Raw genomic sequence first — 12,611 nt, 5'->3', positions numbered from 1 at the left:
CCTCCCGGCTGGCAGGGCTGCGCCCATGACAACACCCTGTTTCACCATCCCAGACACCACAAACAGCTGTGTTACCACAGGGCACTGCGGTTACACAGCGGGGGCTGCCGGTCTGTTGACCGGCGCTTGTCTCAAAATTGCATTGGGTCGGGCAAGTCCGGGGGCCGCGATTGCGCCTTGCGCGCTGCGCGCTGCTCGGGCGCCATCAGAAACCCTGCTGCGCCGGCGCGCGCCTGCGGCTGCTGTTGCTTTGCCGCGCCGCTGGCTGCGCGGCCGGGCTGGGGGCGGGGCGGGGATGCACCGCCTCGCGTACGCCGGCGGGGGTCCGGCGCGGCCCCATGGCTGCGCGCCGCTGCTGGCGAGGCCGCTCAGGGGTCGGGAGGGGGCGGCGGGCTGTTTACTTCTTGGGGCTCTCAACCTCGTCGAGCGCGAAGTTGTTGGTGGTCACGCCGGCGTAGTTCTGGGTCTCGAACCGCACCACCACGGGGTACTTGATGCCGCTCTGGGGGCGCGCGCACCGGGTGCAGCAGGGGGTGGGCGGTGGGGATAGGCGCCCGCGATCCGGGGGCGTCGCGCCCGCCAGGTTTGGCCGGGTCCGGCATCGTGCTCCGCCGTACGCTCGCGCCCCATGCGCAGATGGGGCGTCCGGGTTCCCGTGCTGCGCTTCACCATCCTGCCCCTGCCCGCGCCCCCGAGGGCCCAGGTAAGCGACAGCAGCGCAGCCCACCTGGTCGACGGACACGACCTTGCCGGTCTGGTTGTACCAGTAAGACTCCGGCCGCAGGATCTTCACCTGTTCATCCCGACAGGCGGCGCGTACGCGGCGCGGCCGAGTTGGGTGAGCGCCATCCGACCGGGCGTTTGGCAAACGGGCACTCACCGCCGCTGCGAAGAGCGGCGGCCATCGGGGCATGTGAACCCTGCGCAATAACTGCGCGTGGCATCCGTGGCACCGGAACTTGGCAGGAGATGGCAGGTTCCCACAGCCAGCACCAGCTGCCGCCACGCTGCTACAACATCGCCCACCGTGGAGCCGCGCTTGGGGCCGACCTCCTTCTTGGGGGCCGGGGGGGCGGCGGCCTCCTCAGCACGCACCACCACCGAACGGGTGCGGGGGGCTGCGAATGCAGAAAACAACAGCACGAGATGGTGATCGTGAGACTGGGGGAGTGCACTGCCGCGGTTCGATCGGCGAGGGCTCTGACGAGCGAGACACCAATGGCTGCGCCAGCGTGTTCGTAGCAGTCCTTTCTAGCTTCAATAACGCTTGCGCGAGCCCTCACCAGCCACGGACACCCCCATGCTGGCGCGCATCGCGAAGGCCATCTCTGCTGCTGCTGTCCGGGAGCCGGGTGAAGAGATGCGACCTTTCGATCGGGATGAAGGTAATGCCTGTGATTGCCGAAGCGGCGTGCCCAAGATGACCCGTTTTGGGGCGGGAGAAGGTGCGCAAGATCCCACCACCTGCTCAGCTGCCCGAGCTGTGAAAGCAACCTGCCAACCCTGCCAGCAAGCAAGAGAGGGCTTAGATTCCGTTCGCAATCTATTGGACTGTGAATGCGCAGCCGCTGGCACCACACGTGTTGTTGCCTACGCAGAGTCAACAGGGATTCGTTGCTTGTCGGCTGGTCTGCAGGTGGGCTACAGCAGGCATATGCGACAAGGACGCTTACATTCAGGATTGAGCCGGCCACGGTCAGAAGGATGCGCAAGGCGGGAGCAACCAGCCCCAAACGTGAGGTGTATACGGGGCGGGCGCAAGCAACGCCGGTGCGTTGGCAGGCGGCTTTGATGCTGGTGAGCCGGCGGGCTGCGGCCCGGAGGCGACCACTGTCTCTCAGTCGATGCAAACTCAGGATGGCGCCCTCTCTGCACACATCCGGGGGCAACAGGCTTATAACCTCGGCGGCGAGGCCATGCACGGCGCCGCAAGCAGTCCAGCAAAGGCGCCACGCGATCAGCGAGGCAGAAACCAAGGCGTGGCGTTCCCTGTGTATCACTCCCCGGGCATCCGAAGCGCGGCCTCGGAGGAGTTCTTAAGCGTGTGTGTGCATGTGTGAGGCATTGAACGGTGACGCGCAGCGCTCTTGTTGATTGTTGCTTGTCTAGTTGCTGGGCCCCCGCGCCCCGGGGGAAGGCAACAAATGGAATCGCGGCGCCAGTTCGTGATCGAATGGGGGTTTGTGCCAGAACGGAGGCTCTGCGCCCCGCTTCTAACAAAGGCGGGTCGCAGCCTCGCGCAGGTGAAGCCAGTACGCGAGACGGCGGTGACGGCGTGCCACATCCCAGCCAGCCAACAAGGCCAGCCGGGCAGCCTGAGGGCGCGCTGCGCAGCACCAGGGGTGGCAGGTACCGCCTTGCCAATGTGGGTGCGAAGGTGCTCCAAGCCAGCAGTCAATGCAGGTGGCGAGCAGGCAAGGATTGGGGGAGGGGTTGTGTGTGTGGAGTGGTACAAGACGTCGCACTGACCGCGGTCGCCGCGTGCGCAGCTCATTCGTGTGTTTGTCAGGGTTGCTGGCAGGGCCCGCGAGGCAGGCCATCGCCCAAGTCGGCAGACAAGCCTGATCCGCTTATCGGCTGGAGTGGCCTCAGCCGCACGAGCGGTGGCGCGGGGCGGGCGCACGCGTCCCGCAGAACCACGAGGGGCGGGGTGAACCGCTGACTCGTCATTTGAAGCCTCGCATGTGAAATGCGAACAGCCTCCTGTGGAAGCGGCCGAGCAGCCACATGGGTGCGGCAGTTGCCTGGCGCAGCGCCCCAAAAAAGCGCCCGCCCAGGTGCATCGCGGGCCCATTGTTGCGCATAGCAGGGAGGATTGCACCAAGAGAGCCCTCTCTCGGCCGGCGCGTCGCAGCATCACTGCGGCCGCGCCGCTCCGGCAGGCTCGCCAACGGCAGCCGCAAGATACTGCCCGCGTGCCGCCGCTGCCGCCGCTGCTGCCGCCGCAACGGCGGCCGGCGGCACGACAAACGCCGGCCAGCAGCTGATGGGCATTGCAGGAAAGGGCAGCACGGTTGGCAGCGGGTAGGCCAGCATCGCCGGTGGCAGCTGTGCAAACGCGGCGGTGGGCGCCGCCCCTACAAAGGTCGCTTGCTGCTGCGCCGCATACAGCAGATGCTGCTGGTGCTGCATGGGCATCTGTGGGTGGCCATCTGCGAGGCACGACACCACATGGCGCATGTCAAACGGCGCGCAGCTGCCCGCCTCCCCGCTAGAGCCACCAGGAGCTGCCGCAGGTGCGGCTGCGTGAGACGGCAGGGGCTGCGCGTGGCCGCCAGCGGCGGCGGCCTTTGGTGCTAGGTTGCTGCGCGCTGATGCAGTTCCGGTGTCCGTGTACCGCCGGTGCTTGAGGCGCGGCCCGCCGCCCGACGACACGTGGCCCCACCACTCGTCGTGCGTTACGCAGCTGCTGCTGTTGCTGCTGCCGCTGCTGCCGCCGCAGCAGCCGGCGGGCGTATGGCCCGCGAGGAAGATCGCGGCTGGCACAGCAGCGGCGCAGCCCCAGCGCGTGGAGCCCGCAGCAGCGGCGACCGCGGGTGCTGTGGGGGGCGTGCAAGCCGCATTGACAATCTGCCGCTGTTGCTTTTGCAGCCGGTGTTGTTGCTGCTTTTGCTGCTGCGTTCGCTGTTGCTGTTGCTGCTGCTGCTGCTGCTGCTGCTGCTGCTGCTGCTGCTGCTGCTGCTGCTGCTGTTGCTGCTGCTGCTGCTTCTGCTGCTGCGTTCGCTTCTGCTGCTGCTGCTGCTGCTGCTGCTGCTGCTGCTGCTGCTGCTGCTGCTGCTGCCGCCGCTGGTGCTGCTGGTGCTGCTGGTGCTGCTGGTGCTGCTGGTGCTGCTGGTGCTGCTGGTGCTGCTGCGAGAACGGCTGCTGACATTGCTGTTGGTAAGCGGCTGATACAGGCGCCGCTGGTGCAATCACGCCCCCCCGCTCGGAGACGCGGCGCGTGGGGACAGAGGGCCGCTCGGGTGCGGGGCTCTCTAGGGCAGGTGCGCTCTCCGGCTGAGGCTGCGGCACTCTGTGATTCGATGCTGGTGGAGGTGGTGCTGCTGCTGCTCCAGCGGCTGACATCATCTCATCCACTTGATGCTTGCGCTGCTGCAGGCACCTGGTGGGTGGGTTTGTGGGGTGAGGGTGGGAGGACGCGCACGTGGGTGCATGGGTGGATGGATGTGTGGCTGGATGGCTGGGTAGCGGGGTGGCCCAACGTGTGGCGCATGGGGAATGGTGCAGGTGTTGTTAGGCGGGGCCCAGGATAGCCGGATACAGCAAGCACGTGCCGGCCACCGTGTGTAAAAGAAGCAGCGGTACCCCTTGCTGCCCCTGCTGAACGCGCACCTGCGGCAGACAGGCACCCCGGCAGGCGCGCTGCCGCCGCCGCCCAGCGGCATGGCGGCTGCGGTCCAGCACCGGCACAGCTTGCAGGGGTGGAACCAGCCCGCGACGGGCATCTGAGTGCCCCGGTAGTACCTGGGGCGCTGCAGCAGCTCGTCCACATCTGGTTGCACCAGGTCATCTGTGGCCGAGGGGCTGTGAGAGCGGGGGCCAGGACGAGGAAGCTGAGTGTGCATGCGTCCAGGGTGTTGTTGAATTAGGCGAGGGATCTCGGCTGGCAGTCAACGAGCTATCAGCACGCTGGCGTGATTGGAGTTGGAGGCTTGCGCGCCGTCCGGGCGCAGTTGGCCGCCATCAAAAGGCAACCAATGCCAGCAGTAGTCATGCCGCCCAAGTTCAGCTGGGCTCAGGTGCTCGATGCGCTGCGCTGCACGTGCGCGGCGCTGCCCGCACACGCACCGACGCGGCTTGATCTGCCCGTCCAGTACTGGGCTTTCGCGAAGCTTTCTTTTGTGTAGCATTTGTCCGGTGCCTTGGCCCTGGAACGCATCTACAGATCCCCGCGCGCTCATCGCGAGCCCGCGCAGACTGCGGGAACCTTTCAAAAGGGTTATATATTGGTTCGGCGACTCGAAACTAGCACCAAAGATGTTCAGGACAGGCTGTTGACTGGGTTGGACTGCTGCGTGCACCGCACTCACAGATCGTGGTGTATGCAAGAGCACGTGTGTAATAAAAAGCGATCTCGGCAAGGTCAGAGTCAGCGAATTGCGTTGCCGAACTTGTGCAGTGTCAGCGAGACAGTCATCGAAGGTGACCTGGATGCTGTTTCTGCAGTGCCCAAGGCCTTGGATCTGACAAAGCTACGCACTCGTAGCGGCGTCGTTATTGGGTCTAGAGGTGTATCTCACCACATGAGCAAGCCGGCAGGACTTGCCGTTTAGTTGCAGCCCGCTGGCACCTTGAAGCCTTGGCACTGCGCAGTCCGGGTGACAGCATTGCTGCGTATTGATGGTTGCCGCGCCAGCAATGATGGAGCCAGGTAGGATGGCGATGCAGCCAGGTAGGATGGTGAGGGTTCGCCATGTCTTTCAGCATTAATCAGGTTTAAACGAACAGCAGCCACAGCCGCAGCCGCAGCCAAAGAAGCCGCAGCAGCGGCAGCAGCAGCGGCAGCAGCAGCGGCAGCCGCACCAGCCGCAGCAGTACTCCTCGGAGGGGTCCACCCCTCCAGCCCGTCCAACAGAGTGAGGCGGCCGCAGCAGCTGGCCCCCGACGTCTCTCACCTGTTTCCCACGGCTGCCGTCCCCAGCCCCAGACTCGCAACAAGCTCGCTCCTGCCCATGGCTGCCCGGGCAACGGCGCTGCTCCTGTGCACCTTTGCCGTGAGCCCGTATCATGGCCGCGGTGCTATGCCGTTAGTGGCAATGTACAGGGGCACTGGAACCTCGCAACGGCCGCCGGCCTCGCTCTACATGTCACCATGACATCATGGAACGGCAGGTGGCAGAGAGGGACATTCGGGTGATTAGGGAGGCAGGCGAGGGGTCATCCTTTCTGAAGGGCAGGGAGAGATGAAGAGGGGCGACGCGCAGGCCGCCTGTCGTCCCGCGCGCAAAAAAAAGAGGTGTGTCGGAAATTTGCTTGCAGGCCGCCGCTTGCACGAGAAAGGAGGAGAAAGGGGCGAGCCCGCCAGCCCACCTGCAGCTGCGTGAGGATGTGGGTAAGCGGCTCCCGCTCGCCGTCAACGACGGGGGGACGCCCCTGCTGCAGCAGCAGCCTGTGCGTCACGATGCGCTGGGGGGAGGCGGCAAGGAGGGTGACACCATGGGAGGGGAGAGGTGTTTCAGGCGGCAGGGCCTCAGAGCGCTTGTGAGGACGCTCGCGCAGCCCTGTCTTCGCATGCAGCCCCGCCTGATGGCGTCGGGCCCTGGGCCAGCAACACCAGAGCAGGGCAGGGCAGCAAGCTGCGCGCGTCAGGTGCGCGCCCTCAGCCCGGGCGCGGTGCATGGCCGGAGAGAACGCAGCTGTGGCCGAAACGCCTCGAATGAATCCAACCCTGCAAAACCTCTTGCCTGCCAAGCCGGGGGCATGTACTCTCGTTGCGTCATCCTCTGCACCTCCCCGCCCGGGCCGTCCTGCCAGCCCACCGCCGCCGACTTTGTCGCAACCACCGCCAACCGCAGCCGCAACGACAGAAGCCGCAGGAGCTCCGCCGTCGCGGCGTGCGCGCGCTGCAGCGTCAGCGGCGGCCCCGCGGCCACGGCGGACAGCACGGGCGGCGGCGGCGCGCCGGGCGGCGGCGCGGGCGGCGGGCGGCTGGCGCGGTCCTGCCAAGAGAAGGCGCCGATGTTGTCTATCAGCAGCAGGCTGCACCTCCCCTGGCGGATGATTGGATGAGAATGTCAGATGGTTGAGGGCAGATGTGAGGCAAGAAGAGCAGGGTCTCGAAGGCGCAGTCACAGTGCAAACAGTGCTCTGCTCCGCTCGGCCACAGGCGCGGGCGCCACTCGACCTGATGCAACAGCAAAGGGTTGGCAGGGCGAGCACGCGAGGGGGGCGCGCGCCCTCGCCTGCAGCTGCTGCACCCGCTGCGGCAGGGTGGCCAGGAAGGCGAGCAGCTGCGCGCTGCTGCGGCACCGCGCCATGTGAAAGCGGCCCATCGCCGCCTCGACCGCTTGCTCTGCGCGGGCGCACGCAATTTGGGCAGTGCCGGAGGTTTCAGGGCGCGGCGGCTATGCTGGGGAGGGAATCGGTGCCTGCCGCTGAGTAGGGGGTCGCAAGGGGGCGGGCGGACGGGCATCAACCGTGGCGGTGTGCGCTGCGGTGCGCTGTCGTCGTTTGGCGCCTTCAGGGCAGCGAAGGGATGCTCACGGGTTTGGGCGCGCCCGGACACGATGCGTATCAGGCGCAGCGGGTCAAACTTAGAGTCAAGATCAACCAGGATGACGTGATCTGGGGGGGGGGCATGGGGACGGGGACTTCAGGAGGACAGAAGGGGGCAGGGTCGGCGGACGGCTCATCCAGCAAGCTGCGGCTGCTGTGTTTGGTTGGGGTTGGGCTGCGTGGCGCAGTGAGCGGAGAGACAGCACCCACCAGGGGGCGCCGCGGGGTCATCGCCGTGCGCTGATGTCACGAAATGGGCAGAAATCTGTGCGGTGGTGACGGTTGCCGTGCCAGGGGTCATCGCCGCCCCTGGGAAGTGTCTTTGAGGCACCAGTCTCCGTGTTCAGCTTTGCTGCACAGCTGCTCTGCTGGCCGAGCCGATGGAGAGCCTCGACACCATCGTGCACAAAATGGAGAGCCTCGACACCAGCGGGCGTCATGACTTGCGTGTGTGCTCTGCGGCGCCACACCTGAGCGAGCAGCTCCGACTTTGCTGTGCCCGTTGGTCCCACGATTTCAAGCACCTGCCCAGGCCGCAGCTGCACATGCTGGTCGACGCAGAAGACGCCGGTCGGCACCGCTTCGGACGCCTGGCGGCTGAGGAATTCGGCGGCGGTCTCGTCTGGGGTCACAAAACACAAGAGCTGATCCTTTGAGAGCATGGTATTGGCTCGTTGTGCGCCAAGGTTGCCGAGAGATCAGCGATGATCACGCGCGCGTGCACACAATGTGAAGACTATGTATGCAGGTGCAATCATCGACAACTACGGTAACCAAGTAGCGCGCATACCGTGCATGCTTTGGCGAATTTGCTCAAGCCAAGCAGTCTTCAAGTCTGCAACAGCAATCTGCAACTCGGAGGGCAGTCAGCAGGGCCGCAGCTGCTCCATGCCACCAAACGCATATACAAAGCATCACGCAATGTCACCTCTCAACTTTGATTTGCCACACATGCATGACGTGTCATACGCACGCCTCATCAAGCCTCAAAGCCGCCCTGCGGTGTCCTGTGCGCTCAGACTGTTCAACTGTGGATCAATCTCAGTTGTATCGAACCCTGATTCAAGCGCACGGCTGCGCCAGCCGCCCTGCACACATCTTGATTGCCACCACAAATTCTCAGCTCCCACCTGTCCACAGTTCTTTCTAGGAAAGCTGTTCATCCACTTGCCCTGCTCTGGGTCTCCTGTACAGCATGTGCAGACTGAAATGGCCGCGGGCGCATGTATGCCCACACATGCCGCTCCTGCACCGACTGCATGTGGCCGCCCATGCACTGCTGTGCATATTATGTGAAATGCTGCGGCATTGCAGCAGGTTGGCACGCACCTGAGAACCTGCAGCCCTCACAGATGCACCGCAACGTGCAGCCGTGCACTCGTGCAAGCAGATCTGCCTTCCTCTTGCGCTCCCGTGGCGTACAAGGCTACGGGCAGCTGGACGCCAGGGAATGATGGCAGCGCACAATTCGTGCATGCGCAGTGCCAAAGCCATCTCGGCCCAACCCAGACCAGCAGAGGGCGTCACCGGCGCGGCGTCACTGGCAGGTTGTACTCCCCGGTTGCAGCGCGAGCGAGAGCGAGCAGCAGCCGTAGCTTGACCGTTTTCAACCTCGGTCATGCGCCATTCGTGTTCGTAGCTTGTAGACTTTCGCGGTTCAAACGCAGTGCGGCGATCACGCGCACACAGATGTCAAAGAGACGGACTCACCTCAATTGTGATTGCACGATTTGATGACCTAGCTGCAGCAGCTGACCCAAAACAGCGGCCTGTGCCCAAGGCAGCACTTCCCGCGCGTCAAGGCCACCCCTGGTGGCTCAACGCCGCCGCGCCCGCCGCCCGCCTGAGCTCAAGGCCGGGGTGTGCCCCAACGTACCTGGCAGCGGCTGCGGCTTGTCACAACAGAACCCGCAGCAATGTCAGGGCTATGGGTAGAGACGACCCTGCTGCTATGCTGCATGATGGCATCATTTGCGGCAGCCGAAAAGGTGCTCGTAGGTGGGCCGACCATCGCCACTGCTGACCGCCCAAGCCTCCGACCCCCGGAGCCCCACCGCCGCCTGTCCGCCGCGGCTGCTGGCGCCGACGATGCGGCCGGCGCAGCGCAACAGTACCGCGACGTCCTGCAGCTGCACAACGCGTACCGCGCGCGCCACCGCGCGGCGCCGCTGACCTGGTCAGACGCGGCGGCCGCGAGCGCGCAGGCCTACGCGCGGCGCTGCAGGTGGCAGCACTCCTACATCAGCGGCTACGGGGAGAATCTGTACGCCAGCTCCAGTGCTGCGGTGGCGGCCGGCCTCAGGGCGGCGGTCGATGCATGGTTCGCTGAGGTCTCCATTTACGACTTCCGCCGGCCGGGGTTTGACCCCCGAACAGGGCACTTTACGCAGGCACGTGGCACGCGTGTTGGATTTTGTGGGGTTGGCTGAATTGAAAAAGTGTGTGCACGTGTGTGCGCTTGTGATCCTGGGCCGTCAGCCGGTGTATCACCTCTGGTCTGTCCGCAGTCGCACCTCACACCAGGGTCAGCCGTCCCAGCGGCCCCACAGCCGCCGCCGCCCCTACCCCTGCACCCCCACACGCTGCGCCAAGTGCGATCCTCTCTTGCGCCCCGCAGCTCATTTGGAGGGCCACCAGGCGCGTCGGCTGCGGCTACGCGATCTGCGACGGCCTGGCCGGCTGGGCGCCCGGCAGGCTGTTTGTCGTCTGCCAGTACGACCCCCCAGGCAACAGCATTGACGGCTTCGCCCAAAACGTCGCGCCCGCGGGCGGCGCCGCGCCCGACCCCGCGCTGGCCCCCGCCCCGACGGCGCTCGCGCCGTCCGCGGCGCCGGCGCTGGGCGCGCCGCGCTACGTGTTTGAAACGGATACAGTCACAGCCGGCTGGTGCGTGAGCAGCCAGCAGGGCGGCCGCGCGGGCTGCGTGCGGTCCCCCAGCCGCGGCGTCCTCCTGTGCGTGCGGCCGGGCGGCGGCGTCGAGCTGGTCAAGGGCGGCGGCAACGGCAGGGTCGTCTGGACGGCGGGCCCGGCTGGCGGCGGCGGGGACGGGGGCGGGGCCGCGGGGCGGCTGTGCATGCAGGGGGACGCAAACCTGGTGGGCCTGTTGGTTGGGGGCAGGGGTGCTGAAGTTGGCTTCAAAAGCAGAGCCTCAGCGAGCGTTGGTGATATGGATGCGGCCGATTACCAATTGTTTGGTTCGGCGTCTTGCCATGATGCGGTCCAGGCGGGCGGCGCGCAGCTGGCGCACGGCGCTGCGGACGGCACGGCTCGCCTGCGGCGGCCAAAGCGCTGCCGCGCGCCGACGCAACCACGTGCCTGATGTCACCATGTAAACCCGCGCCGTTTTGCGGGCGTCTCGCATCGCTGTAGGTCGCGCAGGTGGCCGAGGGCGCCTCGTGGCGCCAGACATGGGCCTCCGAATCAAGAGGGCGCGGCGGCGCGCCCCTCAAAGCGGTGGTGCTGGACTCAGGGCGCTTTGCGGTGCGCGCGATACCGCGGGGCCGCCGGGGGCGGGGCCCTCGACCACCGTGGCCGGGGGCCTGGAATCGGGGCACGCGGGCCTGCTGCTTGCACGGGTGCGTCCCAGGTGCTGCAGCGGTGTGACATGCAAGCCGACCGACCCATCTGCCCTTCTTTCCCCGTCCACGCCATGTTGTGCACCAGGTCTACACAAAACAGAAGCAGATTTGGTCCTCGTGATCTCTGCACCGCCGCATCCGGCCGCAGAGGGTGCTACCGCGCGCCGGCAAGTGTTTCGCGGCGTTGGGCGCAGTGGTGCTGAGCGCGCGCTGCGTAGGCGGGTTGCGCACCGAGCTTGCGGCCTCTCTGCAAGCTAGACAGCTTTCTCGTGCTGTTTGTAATTCAAATGCCCACTACAATTTATGGTAGTTTGCACAGTCATCCACACACCTGCATGTGCCACACATGAATACACGCCCTCTTTGCGCGAAAAATTCTTTTTGCACAACAACACTTGCCCAATGATGCCTCATGCAATTTTCCCTCGCACTCGGCCGCTCTGTTTGCCTGGCTCGTGCGCACCAAGTGCCGTGCGCCGCTATTTTGCCCCTTCACCCCTGGGCTCAAGCTGTCTCTGCCCCCCGCGCGCGGCGCTGCGCCATGCCCCACGCCGCACGGCTGCCCCTTGGCATCGCAACACAGCGTCACTCGAGCACCTGTGCATGCCCTGCAGCTCACTCTGCCGACGATTGCGTTTATGTTACAGCAGAGGAAGAGTGCATGAGAGGGTGGGGCCCAAACCACTGTGTAGAAACACGACAGGTAATAGGACAGGGGCACGTTTGGCCCGGGCCCGCCCGCACGTGGTGTTGGAGAGGGGTGCCGGCTGTGAGAGGGGTTTGTTCTTGGAAACAAGTATGCACATTCCAGACAGGGCAGGCAGTCAAAGGGTCGCCTTCAAACAGCGTGCAGAGCATCGACAGTCAGGCAGCAGCGTTTGGGGGGTGGGGGGGCTGCCGCCGCGCCACCTGACCCGCGTCAACCGAGCTGCATCGGCAGCGCAGGGGCAGGCGCCGCCGCCGCCGCGCCAGACAGTTGCTCATCAGGCTGCGCGCCGCACGGCCTCGGGGATCTGCCGCCGTCGTGCGGCGGGCCAGCCGCATCTGGCCCGTGCTGTTGGCTGCCGTCCCCTTCCCGCGGGCGCGGCCCTGGCAGCTCCCCCCCTTGTTGCTGCTGCGACCCCCCGTGCTGCCCAGGCGCTTGGTGTGCCTGCTCGTCTGCCGCGGCAGCATCCCCCACGTCTGCAGCCTGCTTTTCATGGCCCTGCGGGTGAAGATGCTGCTGCTGCTGTTGCTGCTGCTGCTGCTGCTGCTGCTGCGGATCCTGGTCATTCTCTGCCTGTACTGCCTCTTCCACGGGTGGGAATAATTTTGAATGCTGCTGCTGCTGCTGCTGCTGCTGCTGCTGCTGCTGCTGCTGTGAATCAAGGGCCGGAGGGGACCCCGTTCCTGACACAGCTGCGCCCTGCCCAGCCGCCTCTTCTGGCCCGCCAGGCAGTCGCTGCAGAGGCTGCTGCGGCATGGCTCCCACCTCGGCCGCCACGCCGCTGCTGAGGCAGGAGCCATCAGCGGCAGTGGCGCCGCGCTCGGGATGCCCCGCACCTGGGGGCACATCCACCTGTTGGCGCTGCCCTTGATCCCGCCGAGAAGCTTCCTCCATGCTGCCGTCCTCGTCAGCAGGCTGATCTGCACCACCGCCCTCAACATCCTCCCCCTCCTCGGAGGGCGCTGCCGCCTGCCATGCGCTGCCACCATTGCTGCCGCTGCCCGGCCCCTCGGAAGCATCGGCCGCCTCCTCGCTGTCGTGCTTCCGCTCAGCGACACGCCGCACGCCGCCGCGGCCGCGGCCGCGGCCGCGCCCCCGCGCGCGGCCGGCCC

The 12,611-nt window shown here is 66.1% G+C and overlaps 3 protein-coding genes across 3 annotated transcripts; 2 read left to right on the top strand and 1 right to left on the bottom strand.

Annotated features, from left to right (window-relative positions):
- Window positions 1-397: 397 nt before the first annotated feature.
- On the bottom strand, window positions 398-1,326 carry MNEG_8145 (Photosystem I reaction center subunit IV; the record flags this gene model as incomplete). Its single annotated transcript, XM_014043384.1, has 4 exons — window positions 398-502; window positions 728-793; window positions 1,027-1,118; window positions 1,284-1,326. 4 exons carry the CDS (start codon window positions 1,324-1,326, stop codon window positions 398-400), a joined length of 306 nt encoding a protein of 101 aa, XP_013898838.1.
- A 378-nt stretch (window positions 1,327-1,704) lies between these two features.
- On the top strand, window positions 1,705-3,891 carry MNEG_8144 (hypothetical protein; the record flags this gene model as incomplete). Its single annotated transcript, XM_014043383.1, has 2 exons — window positions 1,705-1,770; window positions 3,592-3,891. 2 exons carry the CDS (start codon window positions 1,705-1,707, stop codon window positions 3,889-3,891), a joined length of 366 nt encoding a protein of 121 aa, XP_013898837.1.
- Window positions 3,892-9,131: 5,240 nt separating this feature from the next.
- On the top strand, window positions 9,132-9,620 carry MNEG_8143 (hypothetical protein; the record flags this gene model as incomplete). The annotated part of the gene is made up of 1 exon (XM_014043382.1): window positions 9,132-9,620. A coding segment is annotated over one exon (489 nt), but the record flags the coding sequence as incomplete, so codon positions are not given.
- Window positions 9,621-12,611: the final 2,991 nt, after the last annotated feature.

Source organism: Monoraphidium neglectum (assembly GCF_000611645.1).
Source record: "Monoraphidium neglectum strain SAG 48.87 unplaced genomic scaffold scaffold01517, whole genome shotgun sequence".
NCBI lineage: Eukaryota > Viridiplantae > Chlorophyta > Chlorophyceae > Sphaeropleales > Selenastraceae > Monoraphidium > Monoraphidium neglectum.
This window is presented reverse-complemented; position numbering and strand designations above follow the sequence as displayed.